At 36.7% G+C, this 26,676-nt stretch overlaps 1 protein-coding gene across 1 annotated transcript; it reads right to left on the bottom strand.

The window, feature by feature from the left end:
* Positions 1 to 26,676, bottom strand: LOC143233573 (uncharacterized). Its single transcript, XM_076469918.1, has 5 exons — positions 26,352 to 26,676; positions 16,265 to 16,488; positions 10,505 to 10,786; positions 3,632 to 3,799; positions 1 to 849 (listed from the first exon to the last, which is right to left on the bottom strand). Exons 1-5 carry the CDS (start codon positions 26,361 to 26,363, stop codon positions 666 to 668), a joined length of 870 nt encoding a protein of 289 aa, XP_076326033.1. The 5' UTR covers positions 26,364 to 26,676; the 3' UTR covers positions 1 to 665.

Raw genomic sequence — 26,676 nt, 5'->3', positions numbered from 1 at the left:
TTTGTACAACAAACACTTTATTTGCCAACGCACGTGCAGTACGTATTAAATACTTAAAAATTCAACGAAAAGGACAACTGTACCTTTATCGGACTCTCGAAACCTTGGACTTACATCCAAGATTTGATTTGATTGTGAGTTTAATATCTCAGCTGTACCATTTGATTCAGTCCTATGTGTACTAGAGTCGTTCTAGGAACCAATCCATGAAGATTCATTGAATAAGATAGTAAACAAGAAGCGATAAAGACAGTAGATGGAAATGTGAAATATTTCATACTAGAAAGTAAACTAACAAGGGAAACGGTGACTTGTTTAATATTGTTAAACACAAACCGATGTGGATGACAATAGATTGAGTATCCAATAAGGAAGAAAATTCCAGATACTGAGCGTAGCTTTAAGATGTTATTGATAAGTTGTTGGTTTGTATAATTTTCTCTGGCGATCTGGAGATTAAGAAACTAGGAGGGTTCATGGTTTGTCTTCGTATGTAAGGGATGTGTGTTTAGTTGGTAGAGGAGGGGAAAACATTTGCTTCGTGAAGGAAACTAAATAATTAGGTATCTCTCATTTCAGACAATACTGTAAGGCAATGACTAGTCCCTGTCCATAGGGACACTGGGGGACACTTCATTAGATTAATCAACAGTACATCAAAAGTCTTACTTCTCGTTATTTCTGAAAATTTTACAAACACAGCAGGATGGAACAAAAAAGTTTTCTTCAGAGGTTCCTTGTCCGTCAGCATCAAGAGCTAGGAGCTTCTTTTTGATGAACTTTTGCTTACAACGACTGCTGTAACCAAAGGGCAGGTTGATCTGGCTAGAGCAACCTTCATCAGGGGAGCTGCAATACAAAACTCCATGTTGAATATGATCTCTAACTGATGTACACACGTATATAAAACATGTAAAGAATATTTAGGTAACCAGCAGACCGGTCATAATTTGGTACATGGCAGCACCAGAGAAAGTAATGTAGTTTTAAACTTGTGTAAGGTAGACTGGACAAAAGAACTGTTTGGAGAACGCATTATTTTGAGAAACATTTTCTAAATTCAATGTAATACACAAAAGACACAACACAATGATACTGTCGACTTTTAACAGACACAACAACATGATATTGACTACTTTTAACAGTCACAACACCACGATATTGGCTCTTTTTTAACAGTCACAACACTATAACATTGTTCATTTAAACAGACACAACACTATAACTGTTCATTTTAACAGACACAACACCTATTAACAACTTTTAACAGTCACAACACCATGATATTGACTACTTTTAACAGACACAACACCATGATATTGACTACTTTTAAGTCACAACACCATGATATTGACTACTTTTAACAGTCACAACACCACGATATTGACTACTTTTAACAGTCACAACACCACGATATTGACTACTTTTAACAGTCACAACACCACGATATTGACTACTTTTAACAGTCACAACACCACGATATTGACTACTTTTAACAGTCACAACACCACGATATTGACTACTTTTAACAGTCACAACACCACGATATTGACTACTTTTAACAGACACAACACCATGATATTGACTACTTTTAACAGACACAACACCATGATATTGACTACTTTTAACAGTCACAACACCACGATATTGACTACTTTTAACAGACACAACACCATGATATTGACTACTTTTAACAGACACAACACCATGATATTGACTACTTTTAAGAGTCATCACGCCATGATATTGGCTCTTTTTTAACAGTCACAACACTATAACATTTTCATTTTAACCGACACAACACCTATTAACAACTTTTAACAGTCACAACACTATGATAATGACTACTTTTAATAGACACAACACCATGATATTGACTACTTTTAAGTCACAACACCAAGATATTGACTACTTTTAACAGACACAACACCATGATATTGACTACTTTTAAGTCACAACACCAAGATATTGACTACTTTTAACAGACACAACACTATGATATTGACTACTTTTAACAGTCACAACACCATGATATTGACTACTTTTAACAGTATCAACACCATGATATTGACTACTTTTAACAGTCACAACACCACGGTATTGACTAATTTTAACAGTCACAACACCACGATATTGACTAATTTTAACAGTCACAACACCATGGTATTGACTACTTTTAACAGTCACAACACCACGATATTGGCTCTTTTTAACAGTCACAACACTATAACATTGTTCATTTAAACAGACACAACACTATAACTGTTCATTTTAACAGACACAACACCTATTAACAACTTTTAACAGTCACAACACCACGATATTGACTACTTTTAACAGTCACAACACCACGATATTGACAACTTTTAATAGACACAACACCACGATATTGACTACTTTTAAGTCACAACACCAAGATATTGACTACTTTTAACAGACACAACACCACGATATTGACTACTTTTAACAGACACAACACTATGATATTGACTACTTTTAACAGTCACAACACCATGATATTGACTACTTTTAACAGTATCAACACCACGATATTGACTACTTTTAACAGTCACAACACCACGATATTGACTACTTTTAACATTCACAACACCATGATATTGACTACTTTTAACATTCACAACACCATGATATTGACTACTTTTAACATTCACAACACCATGATATCAACTACTTTTAACAGTCACAACACCATGATATTGGCTACTTTTAACAGTCACAACACCACGATATTGGCTCTTTTAACAGACACAACACTATAACTGTTCATTTTAACAGACACAACACCTATTAACAACTTTTAACAGTCACAACACCACGATATTGAATACTTTTAACAGACACAACACTATGATATTGACTACTTTTAACAGACACAACACTATGATATTGACTACTTTTAACAGACACAACACTATGATATTGACTACTTTTAACATTCACAACACCATGATATTGACTACTTTTAACATTCACAACACCATGATATTGACTACTTTTAACATTCACAACACCATGATATTGACTACTTTTAACAGACATAACACCATGATATCAACTACTTTTAACAGTCACAACACCATGATATTGGCTACTTTTAACAGTCACAACACCACGATATTGACTACTTTTAACAGTCACAACACCATGATATTGACTACTTTTAACATTCACACCATGATATTGACTACTTTTAACAGACACAACACCATGATATCAACTACTTTTAACAGTCACTACACCATGATATTGACTACTTTTAACAGACACAACACCATGATATCAACTACTTTTTACAGTCACTACACCATGATATTGACTACTTTTAACAGTCACAACACCATGATATTGACTATTTTTTACAGTCACAACACCATGATATTGACTATTTTTTACAGTCACAACACCATGATATTGACTACTTTTAACAGTCACAACACCATGATATTGACTATTTTTTACAGTCACATCATGATATTAGTGGTATGCAGTTATTTTTGAACAAGTTAATGCAACTGGTGCTTAAAAATACCAAGAAAATATAGAAGTGTGATAAATGTATTAAACACGTTTTTACAAACAGAGTTCTACTTGTTACTAACGAGGTTCACACCTGCAAATATCAACCCTGACGACCTGCCTAAAACGAGGATCGCGCTCCGCCACATTAACGATGAATTTCCACTCTGCCTTGTCACTGAGCGCGGCCTTTGGTGAGATGAACGTAGATCGAATTCCACAAGCGGGCTCTTCGTCCTCTTCCCGCCGAACAAGGCCTCTTCTGAAGTACATACGGAAAGATCAACAACAACAACATTGTATAATACCCTGACGTACATACTAAAGAAGTAAGTGTATATATAAAGTAATTTTCGAGTATGAAAAAAATGTTCACGCGACCAGTTTTGCCAACTTTCTAATTCTTCATCATAGTTGATTATCACGTGAGTAACACATCGGTCAACTCAATACGTCACTGATACGTTTCCATCCTATAAGATCAGACGTTTTGTCTATAGCCAGGACTTCCAGGGCATTCGATAGTTTTCATGTTAAACGTTAATACAGAGCCCCTATAATGTGAGAACTCGTAACTGCAAAGAAAAAAGGCATTTCGCTGAAGTCTCCTGAGCCCCTAAATGGGGTGTTTTAAGATAGTGACTGAAAAATGTAAACCTTTTGGACTGCTTTACTTTATGTGACAGGATAAACAAAGTGTCCGAGCGGAACTAAAATTCAGTGAGTTCACTTTTTGTCAGTTGCGTTAGTTGTTTAGAAATCCGGCAGCCTCATGTACTTGCCTCATAATAAGTTTTTAGATTCTGGAAGGCTGAAAACATCAGAAAATCAACTTCACAAAAACATGTATCAATAATTATTGACAACAGTTTTATTTCGCTGCTAAATATAAGTTTATTAAGCTCTAATTAACTATAGGTACTGTCGGATTCAAGTATTCTGACGTTCGTGTATAATATTTATTGTTAGCTGTGTCCAATGCGTGGAATCAGATCTTGGATTTATCATCAGCGAGAGAAGTTTATTTAATTGTGAAAGCCATATTAGAAACACAAGCCTGTGATGCTTCTATTATCTTGAAACTTTCATACGTTCTACAGTCATTTCCGTATGCTGAATCCATCACTAAAATGTTTCTCACAAATTGTCATAACGCAATACATTGTATTTTGTTTGTTTTTTTTAATTTCGTGCAAAGCTACACGAAGGCTATCTGCGCTAGCCGTCCCTAATTTAGCAGTGTAAGACTAGAGGGAAGGCAGCTAGTCATTACCACCCACCGCCAACTCTTGGGCTACTCTTTTATAACGCCCCCACGGCTGAAAGGGCGAGCATGTTTGGTGCGACCGGGATTCGAACCCGCGATCCTCAGATTACGAGTCGAACGCCTTAACACACTTGGCCATGCTGGGCCTAACGACCACAACACGTAGTTTTGCGACGAAAAGATGAAAAGTTCACAAAAAAAGATCAGAACGATATTGTTTTGAATTAAACATAAAGCTACACAATGGGTTATCTGTGCTGTGCCCGCCACAGGTATCAAAACCCTGGTTTTAGCGTTGTAAGTCCGCAGACATGCCTCTGTGCCTCTAAAGAGTTGTAAGAACGAATAAGGATATATATTCGTTTCATATCAATGTTCTTTCCTTTTTTTCAGGTTGTTTGTATTATTTTGTTAATAAATATAATAATAAAAATATTCATTGTGGTAAACTAAATAAGAATTCGATCTAAGTAAGAATTTTTTAAATCCAGATTTGTAAAAAAGTCCTTACGTTATAGAAAAAAATGTTATTTTCTAAATACGCGAAGCTGAATTATGGAAAATCCATCATTAAAATCAAAACAACTTTTATGAAGTTTAAATGCGCAGGCAGGTGTTATCAGGAATAAAGTAATTAGATTTGTTTGTTTTGGAATTACGCGCAAAACTACGCGAGGGTTTTCTGCGTTTGATGTCCCTAATTTAGCAGTGTAAGACTAGAGGGAAGGCGGCTAGTCATCACCACTCACTGTAAGCTCTTAGGCTACTCTTTTACCAACGAATAGTGGGATTGACCGTAACATTATAACACTCCTAGCTGAAAGGGCGAGCATGTTTGGTGCGACGGGGATTCGAACCCGCAACCCTCAGATTACGAGTCGAACACCTTAACCCATCTGGCCATGCCGGGCCTTAAGTAACTAGACCTATCCAATTTTATGATGACGAGAAACCCAATTGAAGTAAAATTACACTCTAAAGACGGCTGGTATGAGCACTAAAACTAAAATAAACTACAGAGCAACGTTTGGCACTAAAACTAAAATAAACTACAGAGCAACGTTTGGCACTAAAACTAAAATAAACTACAGAACAACGTTTCGACCTTTAGGTTTGTTACTGTTCTACCCACTTTGTGAACATGCACTCACACATTTCAGCTAAGTTAGCCTTCACGACAACTTTACATTAACTTTATTTTGCAATAATTCAGCTTCGGTTCATTTCATAGACTACTATAAACACAATTAAGTTCATTCTTCTTTAGTGTAGGTTTTATTGTTCGATTTTTGGGAGTTTCTTCATTTCAATTCGTAAAACTGTAGACATTCATAACTGTTTCGTACTCTGTATACTCCATTAAATACAAATGATATGCTTTACATTTAGTTTTATTAAATAAAGTTACGTACACGTGAGTTTGTTTGTCTAAACACATAATTTTTACAAAAATTGACAATGATTTATTGATCTAAAGCCTGACACATGCAAGATAGCATAGCTTAAACGTCGTGTGTGAAAATAATAGAATAAGGGAAATTCATGCAAAAGGCATAAAAACTAGTGTAACTATTTTGCGAATCGCGGCTGTTTCCAGTAACAATTATTTTGAAATATATCTTTACTATTTGGTCAAAGTGCTTCACGTTTCTTGGCAATTTGTTAAATATACTCGGATTGTTGTTTGGATTTGGACTGCTTGTTGTTAAGTGCAAAACTCCAAAATGAGCTATCTGTACTCTGTCTATAGCAGTTATCGAAATCAGGCATTTATCGTTTTAAACATCCCGACTGAGCAACATGGAAGAGACTCGATGTATTAATCCACATTTTAGCATTATGCTAATAATAATCTTAAAAACAACTCTACTATTTGATGTTGTTGTTGTTGTGAATTAAGCACAAAGTTACACAATGGGTTATCTGTACTCTGCCCACCACGGGTATAAACACGGTTTTTAGCGTTGTAAATCCGCAGACATACCGCTGAGCCACTGGGGGCGTACTATTTGATCAAAATGCTTTAAATATTGTTATTTCGACGCCTCGGTTTGGTGTTGTAAATAAGCTAGAACATGAAATTTGTTCTCGAACCTAAAATGTACTTACAGCCAAGACTGGATCTTAGACAAAACATCAATATTTAGTTGATGTCGGAAACTGAGTTGTCTCACTCTGTCAGGAGAACGGTATTTCATTCTGGAAAGTCAGTGCGATAGGTATTGAACTGGAAGTAAGACTAAAAATTCACGTAAACCACTGATAAGAGCAACAAAGATGTACGACCTGAAAAACTCATTGTTAATTTAAAAAATATGGTTACTTCACTTATTAGCGGCCCGGCATGGTCAAGCGTGTTAAGGCGTGCGACTCGTAATTTGAGGATCGCGGGTTCGAATCCCCGTCGCGCGAAACTTGCTCGCCCTTTCAGCCATGGGGCGTTATAATGTTACGGTCAATCCTACTATTCGTTGGTAAAAGAGTAACCCAAGAGTTGGCGGTGGGTGGTGATGACTAGCTGCCTTCCCTCTAGTCTTACACTGCTAAATTAGGGACGGCTAGTACAGATAGCCCTCAAGTAGCTTTGTGCGAAATTCAAAAACAAACAAACAAACAAACCACTTACCAGTGTGGTATGAAGAGGCCAAATGTTGAGACGTAACGAGCGCCATCTTGGAGGTTAAGTAAAAAACAGTTTTCGTGATGACAAGAAATCCATTTGAAGTAAAAATGTACACTGCTGACCAAAATCTTAAGGTCAATGAACATAAAGAAAAACTATGCATTTTGCGTTGTTAGACTCAACCACTTATTTGAGTAGAGCTTCGAAAGATGAAAATAAGAAAAGGGAAACTAAAAATAAAAAAAAAACTTTTTTAGCATTTAATAGGGAAAATGTGAATACTATGTAATTAGCCTAAATACTAGCTGGTCAAAAGTTTAAGACCATAGTGAAACGAACGTTAATCGGTAAACACATAAATAAATTTGGTCATTTGTGTTCAAGCATTAGCGTTGTCAACATTTCTCACTGACATCTCCTGTGTTACATTGGGTAAAAAACATGGCAAAGGCTAAAAAGTTGACAGAGTTTGAATGTGGCAGAATTGTCGAGCTGCAAAAGCAAGGTCTCTCTCCATGTGCCATCGCTGGTGAGATTGGGCGTAGTAAAACTGCTGTTGCAAATTTCTTAAAAGACTCTGAGGGATACGGAACGAGAATTTCAAGTGGTCGGCCCAAGAAAATGTCGCCGGTGTTGAGCAGGAGGATTCGACGGGTTGTCCGGTAAGACACCAGTCGATCGTCGAACCAGATTAAGGCCCTTTCGGGCGAAGAATGTAGCTCAAGAATAATAAGACGGCATCTACGAGAGAAAGGCTTTAAAAACTGTAAACGTCTTTAAAGGCCACGCCTTCTTCCACACCACGAAACAGCTCGGTTAAACGTTGCTGAGAAGCACCAAACGTGGGACGTAGAAAAGTGGACGAAGGTTTTGATTTCTGATGAGAAAAAATTTAACCTGGATGGTCCAGATGGCTTCCAACGTTACTGGCACGATAAGGATATCCCACCGGAGACATTTTCTACACGATACAGTGGAGGAGGTTCCATCAAGATCTGGGGTGCTTTCTCCTTCCATGGAACAATGGAGCTTCAGATTATACAGGGGCGTCAAACAGCAGCTAGCTACATTGGCATTTTGGAGAGAGCATCTTTATTGACTGAAGGCCCTCGCTTGTGTGGAAATGACTGAATCTTTCAGCAGGACAACGCAGCAATCCACAATGCCCGCAGGACAAAGGACTTTTTCATGGCGAATAACGTGATTCTTTTGGACCATCCAGCGTGTTCGCCCGAACTGAACCCCATTGAAAATGTTTGGGAATGGATGGCAAGGGAAGTCTATAGAAATGGACGTCAATTCCAAAGAGTGCATGATTTCGTGAAGCCATCTTTCCCACTTGGAAGAACATTCCAGCCAGCCTTCTGCAAACGCTTATATCGACCATGCCAAAGCAAATGTTTGAAGTTATTCGCAATGACGGCCGTGCAACTCACTACTTAGACCTCTTGTTGGGCATTTACTACCCTGTTTAGGACTTCTTTTTGGTATGGTCTTAAACTTTTGACCAGCTAGTATTTTGGCTAATTTTATATTTTTCACATTTTCCCTATTAAATGCTAAAAAAGTTTTTTATTTTTATTTTCATCTTTCGAAGCTTACTCAAATAAGTTATTGAGTCTAACAACGCAAAATGCATATTTTTTTCTTTATGTTCATTGGCCTTAAGATTTTGGCCAACAGTGTATCTTAAAACGGCTGGCATGGGTATTACAATTTTTTTTTTTAAATAAAGTAGAGAACAACATTTCGACCATCTTAGGTCATCTTCAGGTCGAAACGTTGTTCTATACTTTATTTTAATAAAAATTTTAATACCCATACCAGCTGTCTTGACATACAAAAAAATTTTCCTTTAGTTATAACAATGATCATTTTAACCTTTTTGTTTCTTATGACGTATATGTTACTATTCAAACAAAGGTAACTAGTTATACCAAATATTATCGTCGGGGTCGGGCTTGAGCTTGTATCTTATCTTTTAGCCAAATTAAACGGCGCTGCAATCACTTGTCATATATATATTTATATGTTGCTATGGTTATCACGGTTTAACCATGTATTATTTTGTAAGTTGTCAGCCATATTTGTCACTTATGTGAAGCCTTACTTTAGTGATATTTGTGTTTTCGCTACTGGAACAAAATATAATTTATTCGTAACCTCAGCTTTCGTCTTAGTTCTCCTCATTAATACTTAATCAATTCAAAGTAGAATTCCTTCAGTTAGTTTGGTTTTACCTCTTTTTTTGCTCTTCAGTAAAAGATGATTCAAAAGCCAGCGGGGCCCGGCATAGCCAGGTAGGTTAAGGTGTTATAATGTTACAGTCAATCCCACTATTCGTTGGTAAAAGAGTAGCCCAAGAGTTGGCGGTCGGTGGTGATGACTAGTTGCCTTCCCTCTAGTCTTACACTGTTAAATTAGGGACGGCTAGCACAGATAGCCCTCGAGTAGCTTTGCACGAGATTCAAAAAACAAACAAACAATTAAAATCCAGCGCTACCTATTATTTTCTGAATCTTCCCTTTACGTTAATTCTAAATGAGCGTCGTAGATATCACGACACGATGTCGCAGCAGAACCATTTCCAAGGTTAATTACATCCAACCAATGTTAAAGAAAGGTAACCATGGTGCGGAACCTTCCAATCTCGACACTTTGTTTCTGATGAGGCAACTGAATATTGAGTACCATCTAATTCCAACAATTCAGTGATTGTAGAGCTTCAGTGTAATAAACTTGTATGTCTACAGATTGAATTTTCAAGTTTTTCACCAAAACTTTAAATATCATAGTTTAAGATTTACCCATATTTGACATTCACGGCGTCATCCGCCCTCTAATAACGTCTTTTTGGTTGTTTGTAATTAACACAAAGCCACATAAATGGCTATCCGTGCTCTGCCCACCACAAATATCGAAACCCGGTTTTTATCGTTGTAAGTCCACAGACATACCGCTATGCCCCTTAGGGGGAGGTTTATCATGTCAACCCTTTTACGTAGTTTTGTGCTTAATTGCAATGAAACAACCTTACCATCAGCGACAAAACGTTTAGGTAAGTAGGCGACACCTACCGGTGGGCGTGATAAGGAAGTTGGGTCAGAAGCTGGGCCTGAGTCACTGGGGTGTGTCTTGAGTATGAAGGAGGTCCATACCGCCAGGAACTCGGGGTGGGCTTCCTGTACTCATAGTGAACAGAGGACTGGTAAATGAGATAACCGTCATGTTTCTCGGGTTCTTCTGGGATGTCGAGAACCATGGCAGGTTCAGTGTCTCCTTCTCGTTCGTCGAAGAAAACGGAACTGAAGTTAAACCCACGGGTTTTTACTTTGTTTATGACTCCAAAAATATGGTCACTAAAAGTGAGTAATAATATCGTAACATAAGTAAATACATAAATACAAACATAAAAAATGTCTTTACAATGTTCGTTTATATATACGAACGTAAAAACTAATAGACGTGAGTGAAAAAAAACCAAAACTATCTCAAATGACTTAGCCAAAAGACATGAAACTCGCATCATACAATGTAAACCCCACTACAAATATAAATAATAATTTAACTATACATATGTGAAATATATTATAAATGACCGAGAATTTTCAAGGTAGACGATAATAACTGAGGAGACGATAATAATAAATTAATAACATAATAATGTCCATGTAACTACTTATCTATATAAATATAACAGTACTGTCTGTTGTATATCCATGTAACTACTTATCTATATAAATATAACAGTACTGTCCGTAGTATGTCCATGTAACTACTTATCTATATAAATATAACAGTACTGTCTGTTGTATGTCCATGAAATTACTTCGTAGGATATGGGTGGATCTTCACCAAAATTGGTATGGAGGTTAATAGGTCCATGCGGGGTACATATAGAATTTCAGTTTGTGGTTTTATATGCGTGTTTTTTTTTGTTTTTTTTACAATTGCATACAAGAGAAGCAACTTTTCATGTCATAAGATAAGCCTTCATTTATCATGAATTTACACAACTTCCGTAGTGGGGGCGGGTACTCCACTTAGTAACTAACAGAGCTCTGCGTGGTAAAATTATTTATAAATGGTCTTTAATGGCCAACTGTAATTGTTTGTTTGTTTTGAATTTCGCGCAAAGCTACTCGAGGGCTATCTGCGCTAGCCGTCCCTAATTAAGCAGTGTAAGACTAAAGGGAAGGCAGCTAGTCATCACCACCCATCGCCAACTCTTGGGCTACTCTTTTACCAACGAATAATGGGATTGACCGTCACATTATAACACCCCCACGGCTAAAAGGGCGAGCATGTTTGGTGTGATAGGGATTCGAACCCGCAACCATCGGATTACGAGTCGAACGCCTTAACACGCTTGGCCATGCCAGGCCAACTATAATTGAGTAACCATAATGATGATTAGGTAATACAAGCACAAGAAAATTTGTATTAAAATTTTGAAGTAGAAAATTATACTGTCGATAAATGAAAACTGAAATTTGGTATTCAAATATGGTTTATACACGCTTAATAAGTATGGCAGTGTAAGAGATTGTTTTTTCCGAATTTCGCGCAAAGCTACACGAGGGCTATCTGCGCTAGTCGTCCCTAATTTAACAATGTAAGACTAGAGGGAAGGCAGCTAGTCATCACCACCCTCCACCAACTCTTGGGCTACTCTTTTACCAACGAATAGTGGTAAACATTATAACGCTCCCATGGCTGAGAAGGCGAGAATGTTTGGTGACGGGGATTCGAACCCGCGACCCTCAGATTACGAGTCGAGTGCTTCAATCACCTGGCCATGTCGGAGTTGTATAAAAGATAGTAAAAGTATTATTATGCTGCTTTGACTCCTGCAGTATAAGATACATTAAATGTGTTGCTATAGTACTTTTTCTCTTTAGTGCATAGGGGTTCGATTCCCCTCGGTGGACTCAGCAGATAGTCCGATGTGGCTTTGCTATAATAAAAACACACTCTTTGGTGCCAGAGATAGTAAGGTATTGCTATAGTGATTTTTCTCTTTAGTGCAAGAGGTAGTAAGGCGTTGCTATAGTGAGTTTACTCTTGCAGTGTAAGAGATAGTAAGGCGTTGCTATAGTGAGTTTACTCTTGCAGTGTAAGAGATAGTAAGGCATTGCTATAGTGAGTTTACTCTTACAGTGCAAGAGATAGTAAGGCGTTGCTATAGTGAGTTTACTCTTACAGTGCAAGAGATAGTAAGGCGTTGCTATAGTGAGTTTACTCTTACAGTGCAAGAGATAGTAAGGCGTTGCTATAGTGAGTTTACTCTTGCAGTGTAAGAGATAGTAAGGCATTGCTATAGTGAGTTTACTCTTACAGTGCAAGAGATAGTAAGGCGTTGCTATAGTGAGTTTACTCTTACAGTGCAAGAGATAGTAAGGCGTTGCTATAGTGAGTTTACTCTTACAGTGCAAGAGATAGTAAGGCGTTGCTATAGTGAGTTTACTCTTGCAGTGTAAGAGATAGTAAGGCGTTGCTATAGTGAGCAGTGTAAGAGATAGTAAGGCGTTGCTATAGTGAGTTTACTCTTGCAGTGTAAGAGATAGTAAGGCGTTGCTATAGTGAGTTTACTCTTACAGTGCAAGAGATAGTAAGGCGTTGCTATAGTGAGTTTACTCTTGCAGTGTAAGAGATAGTAAGGCGTTGCTATAGTGAGTTTACTCTTGCAGTGTAAGAGGTAGTAAGGCGTTGCTATAGTGATTTTTCTATTGCAGTTGCAAGAGGTAGTAAGGCATTGCTATAGTGATTTTTCTATTGCAGTTGCAAGAGGTAGTAAGGCATTGCTATAGTATTTTCTTTCTTGCAGTGCAAGAGATAGTAAGGCGTTGTTATAGTGATTTGCTCGTGCAGCATACGAGAAAATAAACGTGTCGTAATTCAATATGATTTTCTTCCAACTTCACAACATTACCATTCTTTACAGTCCGTAACCTTTCTTCAAATACCAAGACGAAATTCTAAATATTTTTAAGTTTCGCACACCACTGTAAAAATAAGTACTTCAAGTTTATTTAATTAAGTTGGCGAAATAGTTTAATATATTTATCAGATCAAAAAGAAGTTTGATTTTACTAAATAACACACGAATCATGCCAACCGCTTTTTTTTCTTTTTTTAGTTTATAGGTGACTATCTGAACTGTTTAAAAATGTCACTAAGTTATTGTTGTTTTAATTAAAATTTGTAATAGTTATTTTCACTTTGGTTTATTTGAATTCCCCTAAGTCGTGTGTCATTAGAGAACTACCATCTGCGTTCCTTTGATACGTCAAGTTTGTAGACATTTAGAAATACTTGGAGGATGTGTTAGTCCTATTACAACTTGGGGAACGATCAACTTGTATGGATGACTAGTGAATTCTGGGAAAGATGAGATTATTGTGACGTATATATTGGTTAATTTATATTCCCAAGAATTCCACCTATGTGGAGTCTCTTCATTTATAAGGTGGTGGTGTTTTTCGTTCAGTACACCCCTTCTGCTGACTTATATTTGTCTAATTGAAAAAAAATACTTATTGTGTAATTTTATAGCATGCTTTGTGTAAAACCTGTTCTTTCAGTTCAGGAAGGCAAGTAATTCAGTTTTACTCTGAATAATATATCAAGCAGTCGTCCTGTTACTGCTGTTACTAGTCTTACCTGTAACATTATTAGTGTACTTCAAAGTATCACACTTCCATCTCGAACAAAAGTGGTGAGATTATAACACGTTTCTACAACTAAACAGTATCCATGATTACTTTTCATTTGTGAAAAATCCAGTAGCAAAAGGACTATAATCCATAAAATCCAAAAAATATCAGCTCGACGAAAAAAAAATCAAAGTAAAACTCGATATGACATATTTGTCACAATATTAAACAAAAGATATAAAATAAGGACGAACCAATAGGGGAAGGTTAGAAAATTACCTTGTGTTAAGACAGAAACACATGAAACGTAGTTTTTGTTCACTTAAAATACGGATATAGAAAGTGATATAAACATGCGTAAAGCACGAGCTTAAGGCTATTTTCACAGAAAAATCACATAATATACAATATTTAAATACTTGCTTTATTGAAAAAGTTAGTATCGTCTCTGGAACCTTCATAGCAATTATATTGTTTATTAACCATAGTTACGAAAGTATCTGTTATAATAATACGTATCAGTCATAATAAAAATGCAAAACTTACATGTAATAACTGACAGTAAGAAACATATGTAATAACTGAAAGAATTAGAGTAAGAATGGCATGTAATAACTAATAGAAATACATTAAAACTGACATTAATATGAAAAAACTGCACGAAGTAACAGTAAGACAGTAAAAACCATATGTAATAACTAACAGAAACACAGTAAGAACAGCATATAGTAGCTTATAGTAATATGAACAAACTGCATGCAACAAGTGACAATAAGACAACACAAAACAAATTTAATAATTAACAGAAATACAATAAAACTACCTACAGTAACTGACAGTAATATGAAAAAACTAGATGCAACAAGTGACAATCAGACTACACAAACCACATGTAATAACTAACAAAAAATACACCAATACTATCTTCAGTAACTGACAGTAACATGAAAAAAACTGTAGGTAATGTATGACATCAAAACAGTGAAAAAAAAAAATGTACAGATGCACTTTCTCGTAAAGTTGTGTCACTTTTGTTAACATTTCGTATCTATTCAAGATATTCTTCGCAATGAATATACTACATTGAAAAATATGCTTTCCAACATCACTCTCGTGGCCAGGGTTTCAAAATAATGTTCACAATGATTTGATGTTATATACTCTATTCATGCTTTGTCACTCTGAACGTTTTCACATCTCCTCTTTTGTAAAATGTTTTTTTTTAGCAAATTTCTGTTTAGTCATCAAGAATGTACAAGCAGCTTGAAGGCCTTTGATTTTGTTGTATTGTTACAATTTTTGTTTTAATAATTCAACACTAGGTGACAATGTAATAATCATTCGTCTGGACTTTACAGATCACTTTCTAAAAAAACCTAGAAATCATGTGATGAAATGAGTTCCTTAATGATCTGTTGGCGACGCCTAACGGACACACGCTATCAACAGAAATTTCCTGCTGGTCATACACGTTTTTCATATTAGTAGCTTGTTGAAAAACTGGATCTTGTTTATGAGTCTTCACGTTGAGTTAACTTTCTTTTTAACGTGCTAACTGTTTGCTTAAATACCTCAAATATCATAGATGGCGCGACATAAAAGTGAGATTATAAACACGTGCCCAGTCAGTGACCTTATGACGACTCGGTCTCGTTTTATAAGCAATTTAAGTACGAGCTAGAGCGCCGGGCTTTCAGAGCCATAGCCAGGAAGGCCTGCTCCTACCTGATAAAATCTAGGGGTGTTTATCACATATTCTTTTTTTTTTATCTTTTATATATATAATAAACTTGTTTTGTATCATTTAATAAAAAACAAAATTTCTATAAACTCTGTTTAATTTGAACTGATTTAACGACTATTTTATTAAGCATTTAGAAAACATTCAGCTATTTAATTTATTGCCCACCCCTTAAAATTTTCAATCTTATGTGAGTGTTGCTGTTGTAATACAATGAGAGAAAGAATTAGAAATAGTGTAACTTTCAGAACAGATCACTTCTTTACAGAATAATACATATTTCCTATACGACTGCTCTAACTGTTAGTATGTGTAAAACAAGGAGAAGTTAGAAAGTGAGAACTTTTCTGAAAGAGTGAATCCGAACAGTGAAATACAGATATACAAATCAGTTTTCCAACATATCTTTATTTTTTACAAACGTAAAGGTTGTTACTTACGAGGGATATTGAGCAACATTTTCACAAACTGTACGTCCAGTGTCTGGACAGTTCTGCGGTTTGGGAAGGTATGGATTTTTTGGTGCCGTTGGTTTTGGGAAAGAATAATCTGAATAGTAATAGGAACTCCTTGAATATGTACCCCAGGCGCCATCTGGTGGATGGACAGGAAGGCACGATGAAGAGGTGATCCACGTTAAGATGTGGAACAGTACAGTAGACAACTGAAAGAAAGAAAACAAAAGTGAGCTTCAGACATATGTTTATTTAAGATTTTACTTCATTACCTAGTAACTGATCAAACGGGACGTAAAAAGTATTTGTGGCTGATTGGTTGCGTGACCCAAGACGTCATACCACAACTTGTACAGATTGACAATACCTCAATCGTACAGTTACTTAGTTATATATTGTATTTATCATCTAACTTCCTAGAATTACCACACTATTACAAACAATGTGTAAACTGTTATAAATACAACTGAAAACATTGTTTGTTTTTTAATTTCGCGCAAAGCTACACGAGGGCTATCTTGTTACCATTGGCTGTGCATTCCTTCGAGAATTACTAGAAACATAATATTTGAAATATATAGAAAGTGTTAGTACTATAACTCTTCGTGAGACATTACTAATGTTTGACTGCAATTATTGGCTATTAGCTGCTCTGTAAATTATTAGATGATTTAGTCTTCCTTATTTGTATAATAGTTTCTTTTCTTACTCTTTTAGTTAAGGGGTTTCATTAAACACCTTCAGCTAAGCTCTTGTGTAAAGATTCGCACCTAGCTGTTTGTATTTGAAGGTGGAATGACAAATCGCTAAGTGACTTGCAGTTTTTATTTATCCCAACACTCGAGATGATGAATGACTATGGTCCTATACACCGTAGGTGAAGTACATTTCCTCTCGGCCTTAGCACATGGGATAAAAGGCAGCTTTGTGTTTTCTCTTACTCTGTTATGTTCGGTTCGTGATAAAGAACGCGTTAACGAACATAGGTTAGAATTGTGGTACAAACAAAATATATGGTAGTGTACACAAACTGGGTTTAGTTCTTGTTGTATAAACAAAAGTTATCTTAACGTACAGAATGTTGGTTTAGTTCTCGTTGTACAAACAAAAGATATCTTAACGTACAGAATCTTGGTTTAGTTCTTGTTGTACAAACAAAAGATATCTTAACGTACAGAATCTTGGTTTAGTTCTTGTTGTACAAACAAAAGGGTATGGGACTAGAGATGTTTCCCGAACACAAAGTTTTCTGTCTGTTATAATGTTTAGCTAAAAGATGTACAATAACCCACTTTTTCCCATCGGTGGACTCAGCAGATATACCGATGTGACTTTGTTATAAGAAAACACACACACATGGGACCAGATGAAAGCGATCTTTGAGTTTGTGTTCAACAGTTAAGTAGACGTACATCTTTTTATGAGTTTATATTCTATTACCAACAATACTTTCATTTTTGTAAATATGTGACGTGGTAGTACATTTTTTGAACTTGAGATTATAACACAAATTTTGAGGTACGATTCCCGCAGATAATCCACTGTGTAGCTTTACATTAAAACAAACGTCTTCGTCATCAGTTACACGCGGACATCATAAAGAAAAGGATTTGGAAAAACTGTAGTTGAAGTTGAGCGTTCTACTTTTGATTTCCACAACGGAATTAAGGCAGTAATTGTTTGTTTGTTTGTTTGTTTGTTTGTTTGTTTGTTTTAAATTCCGCGCAAAGCTACTCGAGGGCTATCTGCGTTAGCCGTCCCTAATTAAGCAATGTAAGACTAAAGGGAAGGCAGCTAGTCATCACCACCCATCGCCAACTCTTGGGCTACTCTTTTACCAACGAATAGTGGGATTAACTGTCACATTATAACGCCTCCACGGCTGAAAGGGCGAGCATGTTTGGTGCGACTGGGATTTGAACCCGCGACCCTCGGATTACGAGTCGAACGCCTTAACACGCTTGGTCAGTACTACTTAACTAACTTTTTAAAATAATTAAACAAAGTTGCTTGCTCTGTTAGAATTTACATCACGGAACTGCTGTAGTTCTTGAACCAACAACAAAATTAAAGAAATAAAAAGACAGATAAAATCTCGTAAAAAACGAATGTTCGTACTTCACAAATAATGTTCATATTGGCTTTAGGTGCTAGTGTGATAATAATACGAAAAAAAAAATAGATCGTTGGCTGAAAGTATTTGAAGACCCACCAGTAAGAGGCTCAGAAAGGTATTAAAGAAACAGTTGTTTTGTATATATTTATAAAACCCATTAAATATATATAAACACACACACATGCATGCATACGTATCGTACACATGCACACATACATTTGAAATTTGATGATAAAAATAAGTTCGAATAAAGTTGTTATCAATACAAGTACACTAAATAAATTCCTAGTGCTAAGCCTACGTTTGGCTACCTCAGGGACGTGCAACAGGAGAATACGAGCACGAATTGAAACCGTAGCAGTAATTCAATCTGTCGTATGTTTGTTATGGTCGTTAGAACAAATTAAATAAGACGACGTAAAACCCTATAAAATTCAAAATATTCCTTTTACTTTGGTGGTTAAAAAAAATTAAAGAAACCGTATATTTACGATACAGTTATTTCAAATAATGTCAGAAAAATATCTAGATTTGGGTGGTGTCTAGAAATAAGCCTCTTTGAGGCCTGATGACATGTGATTCTCAACAAACATGTTCAAACCAACTGAACTCTGTAACGAGACTTTCTACTTCAGTCAGCGAAACATGGACCTTGTTTAACTCGTCTGCTGGTAATGATATTTTGAACAACACGTACGTGACCTTAATTTCAGTGGAACGTATATACCCCTTTTCGTAAAAATGTTCCCCACTTTCTAACTAATTTGAATACAAGAAGACGTTGAAATAAGTTTTTTCCCTCATAACCTGCGCAAAATGTTACCGTGGCGACCTACGGTTCGCAGCAAACCACGCGCAAACGTAATTCGAAGAACCGAAGGAACATTTTGAAAAACAAGAAAACAATTGAATTCGCTCACGCTCAATGTCTGAAATAGTCGAGGGGAACGCCTAATAATATTTTTCATAAGTTTACCACACTTATAGTAGAAAAGATGTGTTCCTTGAATCGTTGGACATCAGTGTTTGAGATATGATAATCATTTCTCTCTCTCCGTTCACTCGTGTAATATGAGCTGTGGTATATCGAGTACATATAACTAGTAAGAAATCGTGGATCTTCTGACGATGTTTATACACTGAATAAAGACATCTGGCGACACCCGAGACTTTCCGTTATTGTCTTCCTAGTGAGCTATTTACATTATATCCACCAGCAGAATCAAAGCTCTGACTTTAAGCAGTGTAAGTCTGTAAACATACCGCTGAGCCATCGGAAAATGGCCCGGTGAACTTCTGGTGTACTATACTGTGTAGCTGTAGTGTGTTTGTAAGTCAATATTTGTTGTAACTTGTACCTGTGTTCATTCATGCTGTGGCTGGGTGTTTCTAACACTTCTATCAATTTTCTGTCACTGAGAAAGTATGTTAATTCTTTTCTTTTTAAACTTAGCAGTAACATTTCTGTAATATTGAACAGAATAATAAATGAATCCCGTTAATATTGGAAATTGTTCTTAATTTGTCTTGAGATTAATGTTAGCCTCAGAAGACTGAGACGAATTCTATCTGTTACAAGTTGATCCAGACATAAATCTGCCAGTAATTCTGAAATATCTCGGAAAATAACTAGTTAATGAACAAAGAAAACTGGAGCTCGAACCACAGCTGGAATAGCCATGGGGCTGTTTTCAATACCGACAGTATAATTCTGTTCTGGGTGAGTACCTTACAAACACGACTAGACCCATAGATGACATAGTCATATCGGCTGTTTTAAATACCGATAATACAGTCCTGAGCTGGGTGAGCACCTTATAAGCACGACAGTCTGAGCTAGACCCACAGATGGAATAGTCCTGGGGGCTGTTTTAAATACCGACAATGCAGTCCTGAGCTGGGCGAGTTCCTTACAAGCACGACAGTCAGAGCTAGACTCATAGATGGGATAGTCATATCGACTGTTTTAAATACTGATAATACAGTCCTGAGCTGGGTGAGTACCTTAATTTTATATGAATAATTTCGCCACCACTAAAACAGTTATGAGTTCTTATTGGTGAAAGGGATACCTGATGTGGCACGTATATACTCTATACGTATAAGTGTAAGGCATGCTCTCAGGTAGGAGTGGTAGAGAATGGGTAGGGGGCGCGCTTCTTTGAGTATATATGCACATAAAATATATTTGAAAGTAAAATTTATGATTATATTAGTTTCAAAACTACCTTACAGATATTACGACTATTTAAGAAGTAGTAAGTAATTCCAGGTATGATATATATACAAATAAGTTTAACAGGAGGCGGGGGAGAGGCAAAAAAACGTGTTTAAAAAGGAGACGTTATAAAAGGTTGGCGCCCCACTGCTTTAGAAGCATTTTTATAGATAAATGTGACGAAGCTGATGACGTAATAAATTATCTAAATACACCTACCTGAAATTATCCACTTAATATTATATACTTTTTAATTAACTTGTGTGTTTATTTGCAGTTAAGCCCAAAGCTACATAAAGGGCCATCTGTTTTCTGCTCACCACGGGTATCGAAACTCGTTACATAGCGTTGTAAATCCACAGACATTCCGCTGTGTCATTGGGGGGTTATGCCCACCATGGGGATCGAAACGCTGTTTCTAGCGTTGTAAATTCACAGACATGCCGCTGTGTCATTGGGGGGGGGCACTTAATTAATTGCGAAACCGCCCAACTCCTTCAAATTAATTCTTTTTAAACTCACTTTTTTTATAACTACACTACTGACATGCACACAAACTTACAGGTAGTTATTTCAGCATTTGATTAGATAAAGAAACAAATTTTTAGACTTCCCTGATTAGTATATTCACACAGATACACAAATCCAGTTAATATATTTGTACGATAATTTACCTTTAGTTTAATTTGTTGCGTTTCCATTAAATGAAGCGACTGTGGAAAAATATTTTTATACGCTCCCTTGCTCGAATAAATGTTCGAAAACGTTCTTATACGAATATGAATTCTTCTGCATAGCATTTAAGACGTATTCCTTGCTGTTAAAAAATAAATAAAAAACAACCAAAAATAGAAAGAATTTCGCACACATGTGAATGTAACACCACATGTGTTAGCATAATATTACAAGGTAATGAAGAAGCAGAAAAGTATGTGTGTATGTCTTGGGGGAAGGGGAGAGTAGTTGGTGTTTAAACAATGTAGAATTCCAAACTTTTACGTTATTCCAGAATTGATTGTTTTGGTATGGATTTCTCACAAAGCTACACGAGAGCTATCTGCGCTACCCGTCCCTAATTTAGCAGTGATAGGTTAGTAAGAAGGCGGCTAGTCATCATCACCCATCTCCAACTCTTGGGCTATTCTTTTACCAACGAATAGTGGGATTGACCGTCACATTATAACGCCCCCACGGCTGAAAGGGCGAGCATGTTTGATGCGACGGGGATTCGAACCCACGATCTTCGGATTACTAGTCGAGTGCCTTAACCACCTGGCCATGTATTTCATATATCGATAGGTAAGGTCAGGTGTCCAACCTTACTCCATAAACTGCATACCTGTGTATATAAAACATATTTTTGTAGTTATAAAAACAGGCTGATATATCATCAAAAAGGTACCTCTCAGGCTCCAATTCCCTAACCCCACCCCAATTGTAACTTCTTTCAAAAATATCCCTCTGGTGGCTCAACCAGTTATTACAAACATATCGCCCCTTTGTAGATTTCTTCCCATCCTATCGAATTTTAATGTATTCTCACACTTGCACAGTCGTTGCTTCAACCAAAAGGAACAAGTATCGTTTCTTTTTGGGCCCGGCATGGTCAGGTGGTAAAGGCACTTGACTCGTAATCCGAGGGTGGCGAGTTCGAATCCCCGTCACACCAAACATGCTCGCCCTTTCAGCTGTGGAGGCATTTTAATTTGACGGTCAATCCCACTATTCGTTTGTAAAAGAGTAGCCCAAGAGTTGGCGGTGGATGGTGATGACTAGCTGCCTTCCCTCTAGTCTTACATTGCAAAATTAGGGACGGCTAGCGCAGAAATCCTCGTGTAACTTTGCGCGGAGTTATGAACAAACAAACAAAGCAAATACAATCAGAAAAAGGAACCTTTACGAAGCATAAACACACAACACAATATGATATATAGATCACTCAGTAATATGTTAACTCAAGGAGAATTATACCAAATATAATATAATAACACCATATAATATGTCCAGTAATATAAGAGATACCATAAATATTAACAGAATGAATAAAAACCCTATAACCCTGGAGCTTCCGAAAGGTGGGCCTTTCTTCTTCAGAGGCAAATATGGAAGAAGAAATGACAACTTTTCGAAAGCGCATGGGTTATAGGGTTTTTAATCATTTATATCAATACTTCTTGAACCTACGTGTTTTTGTAACATCATGAAGAAACCTTAACGGTTAACAATTACCCCAAACATAATCGAACAATCACATAAAACATGATATATAGCATATCCTGTGATGAACATATACACACAATATCGTACATACTGTATCCTGTTACATAATGTCGAATGAGCACTATGAACTACTATGATACACAAAATAGTATATATTGTTTATTTTATGGTGTAATGAACATTTGAACATTTATGGTGAGCAGAAACATACAATATTGTAGACATTTTATTTATGACGTCATGAATACCATGAACCCCGCGATAAATAGCTCTATATATAAATATATAGGTATATACACCGTATTTTACGCCTTGTAAGACGCTACACTGTGGAAGACTTATCCTAATTTTGGAAAGACAATTCTAAGAAAAAATTATTTTGACTCAGTAGCCAACACCTTGACTTTTTTCTACCTACTGAGTAAATACAATTAAATAAATCATAGTCTTTACAGTATTTTGACAATATTAGTTAAATTGAATGTTTTATGTTATTGAAAATACTTGTAACTGATAAGTAATAAGATTACGATATCTGTGAGAGGCCGTTTGAGTTGACCCTAAGCTAACCTCTTGTCTTAACCATCACTTTTGTCATGGAAGACGTATGGGGATTTTACAATACTTTTAAAGCAAAAGTGCGTATTACAAGGCGTAAAATACGGTGCATGAATAATTTCTTTTATGTAATAAATTTCTATGTAGGATAAGAAAACCTGTACGAACGTTTGCTTTAAGAAGTAAATGACGTGACCTATCAGCTTGTTATTGTGTGTGTTTTTTCTAAATACTCTTTATTCCTCTCGCTGTCCAGTTAGTGAAGCAGGGGTTACACGCATCTTAAATCTTAGGGTCTTGCGAATTAAGAAATAAAGTATCTTTGTGTTTGGGTAGCCGACCCGTAAGTTAGAAGATGTTTTACGTTAAAATGTTACCATGTCAACCAATAGCAGATCGAGTTTAATTCTTCTGTACCCTTTAACCCTACATCTTCAACTCTAGCACTACTTTTATGATTTTTATGATGTAGGCGCCTGGGATCGGGGAAGGGGGTAGCAAGAGAGCATTGCCCACCGACTCTTTAAAAATGCCCTCTCCCCCACTTTGAACAGCTAAAGAAAGTTCGAATACAACTTTTAACAATATGTAATTGAAGGTTGCTCTAACTTTACACGTTTGTGAAGTCGGACAGTATGTGACCTGGCGATGGACATCTGAGAATTTGTTTAGGCGTTTGCTGTTTGTTTTTGAATCTCGCGCAAAGCTACACGAGGGCTATCTGCACTAGACGCTTCCTGAGGTACCAGTTATCGTGTTTGACTGGAACAGAAGGTTTCCATAGTTGTTTCTTTTTCTGTTTGTTTAGCTGCTCCCCAGTTTTAACGTCTTTCCGACACCGGTATATTATAAGGCAAGATCCAATAAACGAACTAATTAGCAATTAATTAAATGTTTGACTTTCTTCTTTTCAATTAATATCTCCGACGCTGAAAAATCTCGTGCACTTACCCTTGTTAATCACTTGTTCTTTAAAACCATATCATCTTCACCTTTAACGTTATAGAACTAAATATTCACAAGATAACGCTAAATGACACATAACGAGTCTAAATATCTAGATATCGAGTAGTTTGTCTATTTGTTGTTGAAAACACACATGCACACAATGGGCTATATGTGGTCTGCCAGCCGAGAGTATAAAAACCAAGTTTTTAACTTTTCAGTCACTAAACTTACATCAGAGTCACCGCAGGGGTAAAAACAAATGGAAATACATCACCGAACAACCAGCAACAGGGAATAAATTAACCTCAGTGAGAACCAAACCTGGAATTTACTTATTACTCGATAGCTTAATTACTTCAGTTCTATAAACCTGCATTTTTATCTGTACTCTCGATTATTCACAGAAGGAAAAGGTGTATCAGTGCCCAGTCTCCTTCAGAAGAGTCTACTACGCCTGGTAAGGTGGGCTAATATGTGTGAATAGTTGTGTTTGTTTTGTTTTTGAATTTCGCGCAAAGTTACATGAAGACTCTCTGCACTAGCCATCCCTAATTTAGCCGTGTAAGACTAGAGGAAAGGCAGCTAGTCAACACCGGCCACTGCCAACACTTGGGCTACTCTTTTACCAACGAATAGTGGAATTGACCGTCACATTATAACGCTCCCATTATTATTACGTTGGATTATAATCTTAGAGTTCGGGTTCGAATCCCTTAACCCACCTTATCATGCCGGGCGTTAATAGTTGTCATACACTACATGTGCATGAATGACACGTCTTCTGGAGCTCAGAGCTTTCTTTAAACCAACTGTGTAGTTTAAACATTTATTAACCATGACAACTCGCCACTAGACGGTTTTGTTTTGTCTTATAATAGTATCGTGTTAATTTCTTGAAAAAGCCAATGACAACACCATGAGCACGAACTACGTTCTCGATATATAATTATCCTAACACCTTTCAACAGTATAAATAAACGACCTTACAACATCAAATTGTTATTTCTCTTTAACTGGACACTCAACGTTTAGCTTTATCACTTTTTTCAGGTTGGTATTCTCGTGGCACGCTCTTCAGGAACCTTTAAAGCGAAACATAACAACTTGATGTTTGTTGTAAGGTCGTTTATTTCTGGTTTTAAAACGACTTCTATGCACCAATATGTGCTAAAGTAACTAAATAATTGGTTTTTAACAGTTTCTACTTACATTGTGGAGAAAGAAAGGCGTTTATTTCATCGCTGCTATCAAAGGAATAAGTGTGTTAATTAAACTTTATGTAAAAATTTTGATCAGTACATGTAAACCATGCGTTTATCGTAGACTACTTCGCAAGACGTCTTGTATTCGCTCACGGCTTGACAGGATAGAAAACATGAACGGGGGTGGAAAGCATAGATGTTTCCTACGTAGGCCAGCCCTGTAACTAGAATTACAAAGGCGGTTCATCAAAAAGTGAAATCCGACGTGTTGTAATAAGGGTTTGGACGTGTTACTTTCTGGCAGGGATCCCAGAAAACTGTCGTTCAGTTAAGAAGCTTAGGCCGGAAAAATTACATGATTGTAATCTTCAAGGAGCGGGTAACAATGTGTTTCAATAATAACCACAATGTTTTTACCGTTAATTTTGTTAAACATTCGTATATTTGTAACACTGACTGAAGAAACGCAGCATCGCGAAAGGTACCGTTTCGAAACAATCACCTCGTACTTTCGTAAAAACCGTAAGAAAAATTCGAAGATCACAAACGAGGGTGGGAAGGGGCAACTCCCGCTGTACTACTACTAATCTATCTCGCATTTATACATTCGCATTTTTATCATACAACGTTGTTAGTTACATAACTCTAAGTGGTCTAACACAACACTTATTCAAGTAAAGAAAAAGACAGAACAGATATATATAATAACACATCGTCGGAGATCTTCCACACGACTTCCTTCTCACAGTTCATTCACCTTCATAATTACAGAGACAGCTTCCGTATAGAGACGGTACACTGTCCACCTACCTGAGGGAACATCCTACAGTATACCTGCTCGGGTTGTCAGTTCGCTGTCTCCACCACAACTGATCATTCAGTAATAACAGCTCAGCGGTTGAGTACTACGGCTACGAAGCGCCCGTGGCCCATTTCGGCGTCCCTGCTCCAGATAACTAGTTCCAGTCCCAAGGTTAGTTGTTGTCGCGTGCTTAGGGTACAGTTCCTGTCGCCCGCGGCTACAGTGAGGTAAACAGCCGAATGTTGCGATTAGAACATAACTGAAAGTGAAATTCCAACGGGCAGCACTTTAAGGGTTAAAACAAGGTTACTGGGTTACCAATATTTCAGAAGA

Source organism: Tachypleus tridentatus, chromosome 12 (genome assembly GCF_004210375.1).
Source record: "Tachypleus tridentatus isolate NWPU-2018 chromosome 12, ASM421037v1, whole genome shotgun sequence".
NCBI classification, from domain to species: Eukaryota; Metazoa; Arthropoda; class Merostomata; order Xiphosura; family Limulidae; genus Tachypleus; species Tachypleus tridentatus.
Note: the sequence above shows the minus strand (reverse complement) of the source record. Positions and strands in the feature narration are given on the sequence as shown.